Below are 4,782 nucleotides of genomic sequence, written 5' to 3'. Positions count from 1 at the left end.
GCATGCATCCAGATACACAGGGGTGTATATAGATGCATGCATCCAGATACACAGGGGTGTATATAGACGCATGCATCCAGATACACAGGGGTGTATATAGANGCATGCATCCAGATACACAGGGGTGTATATAGACGCATGCATCCAGATACACAGGGATCCCATAAAACCCCAAACCAGAAGCCACACTATATACAAAGGAGCTGTACACTGAAGGGGGAAAAGCCCCGATTGAACATTATGACAGAAAGAGCCTCCAAAGTCACTGATGAGTTTGTTTTGTGTTGCTGAGTAGAATCCTATCAGCTGCTGGCTTGAAGCCTAGCCTTACCAATAGTTTGTTTTCCCAGTGAGATTCCCTTGGAGAAATCTAAATTTTCATTTGCAAGTGACTGTCAATTAGTGATAGTTTCAGGTCTGCTCTAGGTCCCATCTGGTGCAGACCCATGCAGGCCCTTTGCGTGCTGCCACGGTCTCTGTGCGTTCATACGTGTACCAGCCCTGTTGTATCTAGAAGGCCTTGACTCCTTTCTGTCCTCCACTCCCTCCAGCTCTTATACTCTGCCTTCTCTTCCTCAGAGTTCCCTGAACTCTGACAGGAAGGATTTGATGGAGACTTCCCTTTCAGAGCTTTTCCAAAGTCGCTCACTCTCTGTGTAAAGTTTGCCTGTGGGTCTCTGTTCCCATAAGAGGAAGCTTCTCGGGTGATGGCTGAGCAAGGCACGGATCTATGAATATAGGAGGATGTCATTAGGAGTCATTTCATCGCTATGTTCCTTTAGCAGGACAGTAGTATTTGCTTTCCCCCCAGGTCCCTGGCCTATCTAGTCTCAGGTTCTAGTCACCCAAGCAGTTTGAGTACGGGTTCCAACTCATGTCAATAAGATTGGTTGGTTATTCTCACAAGCGTTGGGCCACTATTATAGCAACGTAACTTGCAGGCAGGTCACTCTTGTAAGTAGAAAGTGTGTAGGTGGGTTGGTGTTTACTGTTCTCCTTTAGTAGCAGGCAGAGTAAATCCCAGTATTAATAATCCTGGTCGTTAAGGGTGAAGGCTCTAGGTAGGCAGGCTCCAGCTTGATTTCTCTGTGCTCAGTGAGTTTATATAGGTTTATATAGTCTGGAATATAGGTGTTTTCTTCAGCATCAGGGCTTTACTGTTGACCTGTGGAGAGCCTTGGCCATAGCCTGAATTGCTTGGGTGTTCCCATAGAACCTCTTTGGCTAACAAATTGATTGGGGATAACCCATTCCTAGTACTAGACGCTTCATTTGGTGATGAGAGATGTCCAGCTGGGACTACATCTCCTCCAGTATTTGTCAATTTCATTTAGCACCCTCATATATGTTATAGGACAGGAAACGTCTATTGTATTAGGTTTCCAAGTGACCCTTCAAATGGCCCTTAGTTTTAGCTCTTCCTCCCTATATTCCCTCCTTCTCTTTCTCCCCTTCCTCTCCGCTTGATCCTCTTACTTCAACCTCCCCCATGCATGACTATCTGTTCTAGTCAGCTAACATCCACATTTAAGCAAATACTTAAGTAAATACATACCATATTTGTCTTTCTATATCTGCGTTACCTCACTCAGGATGATTTTTTTTTTTCTAGCTTCATTTACCTACAAATTCTCTGATTTCATGTTCAATGGCTGAGTAATATTCCATTGTGTAAATATGCTACATTTTTCTTTATCCATTCATCCATTGATAGATATCTAGGTTGTTTCCAGTTTCTGGCTGTTATGAATAGAGTAGCAGTGAACATGTTTGAGCAACTGTTTCTGTTGCTAGAATGTTGATAGAAGCATCCTTTGGGTATATGCCCAGATGGTATAGCTGCATCTTCAGGTAGATTGATTCCTATCATTCTGATGAACCTGCCCATTGATTTCCATAGTGGCTGAACAAGTTTGCACTCCCACCAACAATGGATGAGTGTTTCTCTTACTCCACCGCCTAGCCAGCATGAGCTGTCGCTTGCATTGTTGTTTTAGTCACTCTGACTGCTGTAAGATGGAATCTCAACGGACTTGGATTTGTATTTTCCTCACAGCTAAGGATGTTGACTATTTCTTTAAGTGTTTTTTTTTTTCAGCCATTTTTGTTCCATGTTTTAAGTTGTTTTTTTCTTTTTTTAAATCTGTATCCCAATTTTAAATTTGGTTATATGTTTTCTTGATGTCCCTGTTTTGAGTTCCTTATATACTCTAGAATCTTTTTATTTTCATGAATGAAGTCCCATTCATTAATTTCTTAATTATTGGTCTTCGTGCCTGTGCTATTGGTGTTCTATTTAGAAAGACTTTTCCTGTACCAGTGAGTTCAAGACTATTCCTCTTTTCTGTCAGATTCAGTGTACCTGGTCTTAGGTTGAAGTCTTTGATTCATTTGGAGTTGAGTTTTGTACAAGGTGATAAGTATGGATCTATTTGAATTCTTCTATATGCAACCATCCAATTTGACCAGCAACATTTGTTGAAGATGCTGTCTATCTTTTTTCCAGTGTGTATTTCTGGCTTCTTTATCAAAAATCAGGTGTCCATAGGTGTGTGGACTTATTTCTGGGTCTTCAGTTCTATTTCCTTGATCAGTAAGTCTGTTTTTATGGCAGTACCATGGTAGTTGTATTGCTATAGCTCTGTAGAGCAATTTGATATCAGGGATGGCGATACCTTTGGCAGTTCTTTTGTCATTTATGAGTGTTTTATAAATTACTTTGGATAAACAAAACTGAAGTAGTCCACTACTATAGGTCAGGCCCTCCTGCCCAGGAGTAATACTGCCCACAGTGGGCTAGACCCTCTTATATCAATTCACAATTTAAAAATAATGCCCCCCACAGACATGCCCACAGGCCAGTCTGATGGAGGAAATTCTTCAAACCGAGGTTCCCTCTTCCCAGATATGTCTAGGTTTTTAACAAGTTTGCAAAAACCAACCAGCAGCATAGGTAGCAAGCTAAACTTAGCTGTGAACATGAAACACTCACTACAAAAGTGAGTTAGACTGCTCAACAGACTCCAGAATCAAACTCAGACCTCCCCTTTACCCCAAAAGTCTATAGCTTGGACGAATTTATGCATCTATCTTCTTTGTCCTCACTCCAGGATTGTGCTTTGTGGACAAGAGATAGTCAACTCCGTGGTTCCCCGTTCCAGTGGCGTCTTTGACTTTCAGAAAGCTTATGAGTTGTCTGAGGAGGAGGTAAGTGTGGGAGAGCTGCTCTTGAGTCTTACGATCTACAGATTTGAAGACCTGACAAAATTTCCCAGGACCAGGACCAAGAGCAACATCCATCAGTTTCCACCGAGTGACCCCAGATGTTTCATCCGTCCCTGAACATAGTCATTGATAAAGCCATGGCTTGTCCCAGGCATTCCTTAACCCCAAAATCTACTTCCATTTCCTAGGCCCTGGATGTCAGTGACCACTTTCCAGTTGAGTTTAAGCTACAGTCTTCAAGGGCCTTCACCAACAACAGAAAATCTGTTTCTCTCAAGAAGAGAAAAAAAGGCAATCGCTCCTAGGTATCACGCTGCCTTTTTTTTTTTTTTTTTTTTTGTGCCACTTCTTGCAAATGGCTCTCTTAGGTCTAAGCTATCTGCATGCTCAGGAATTAAGACTGGCCAAGCTGCTTTCATTGTCCACTTGAGTTAATTTTGCCTGGAACCAAGCCGGGAGGAGAGTCTTCTGTTACATCACCTTGACCCCCGCACCATCACTGGTACCCTGCAAAACACTGCCACTATTTAGGCAACAGGACAGACTTGGCATGGCATGATACTTTATGATGGAGGCAATGAAACTCAGTTGCCTGGGGTCATGCGTGGAAGAAGAATGAAGGACACTCCCACTGTGCTGTCCTGCCCGCCCCTACTCACAGCCCACCCCATCCACACCTCACCCTTATCCACACCTTCACCCCTACCCACACCTCACCCCTACCTACACCTCACCACTACCTACACCTCACCACTACCCACAGCCCACTCCTATCCATACCCAGTCCACCCCTACCCACACCTCACCCCTACCCACACCTCATCTCTACCCAAAGCCCACTCCCATCCATACCCAGTCCACCCCTACNAAAGCCCACTCCCATCCATACCCAGTCCACCCCTACCCACACCTCACCCCTACCCACACCTCATCTCTACCCAAAGCCCACTCCCATCCATACCCTGTCCACCCCTACCCACACCTCATCCCTACCCACACCTCACCCCTACCTACACCTCACCACTACCCACAGCCCACTCCTATCCATACCCAGTCCACCCCTACCCACACCTCACCCCTACCCACAGCTCACCCCTACCCACAGCTCACCCCTACCCACAGCTCACCCCTACCCACAGCCCACCTGTGCTCACAGCGCTGTGCTTAAGCCATCACCATGTCCTGAGCTCAGTCTTCGGATATCATGAAGGTTTTCATTATCTGACAGCCAGCCTCACTTTGGATGCATGCTCCAACAGTGTCTTCCCTCCCCTTTCCCTTCTGTCTTCCTCCTGTGCCCCTCCCTGAAAGGGCTCAACCTTGCGTGCCTGTCCTGTTCTAACTGTCCCCAGTCACGTATCCCATGTCTCCCTGCAACACTAACCACACAGTGTTTGTCACAACGGCCAGCACTGAAGCTCACTCCAGCACAAGCCCCACTGGCCGGCTTGGACCTGAGGGTTTGCTCCCTCCCTGCCACTCCTGGAATCTGCAACGTGGTGCCATCTTGCTTGTATGCAGGGCACCCGTTTTTGTGCATTTCGCTTTGTTTTCCCG

The 4,782-nt window shown here is 45.5% G+C and overlaps 1 protein-coding gene across 1 annotated transcript in view; it reads left to right on the top strand.

The window, feature by feature from the left end:
* The window catches only part of Dnase1l3 (deoxyribonuclease 1 like 3), a 25,539-nt gene extending 21,612 nt beyond the window's left edge, over positions 1-3,927 (top strand). Inside the window, exons 8-9 of the mRNA XM_029468710.1 lie at positions 3,111-3,207; positions 3,414-3,927. Of these exons, the coding sequence (XP_029324570.1) occupies positions 3,111-3,207; positions 3,414-3,530 (214 nt within the window). The 3' untranslated portion in view covers positions 3,531-3,927. The remainder of the gene's footprint in view (positions 1-3,110; positions 3,208-3,413) is intronic.
* The last annotated feature ends 855 nt before the right edge of the window (positions 3,928-4,782 follow it).

The sequence above is a fragment of the Mus caroli genome, chromosome 14 (genome assembly GCF_900094665.2).
Source record: "Mus caroli chromosome 14, CAROLI_EIJ_v1.1, whole genome shotgun sequence".
Taxonomy (NCBI): domain Eukaryota; kingdom Metazoa; phylum Chordata; class Mammalia; order Rodentia; family Muridae; genus Mus; species Mus caroli.
The sequence above is the reverse complement of the archived record's forward strand: the minus strand, read 5'-3'. Positions and strand labels throughout refer to the sequence as shown.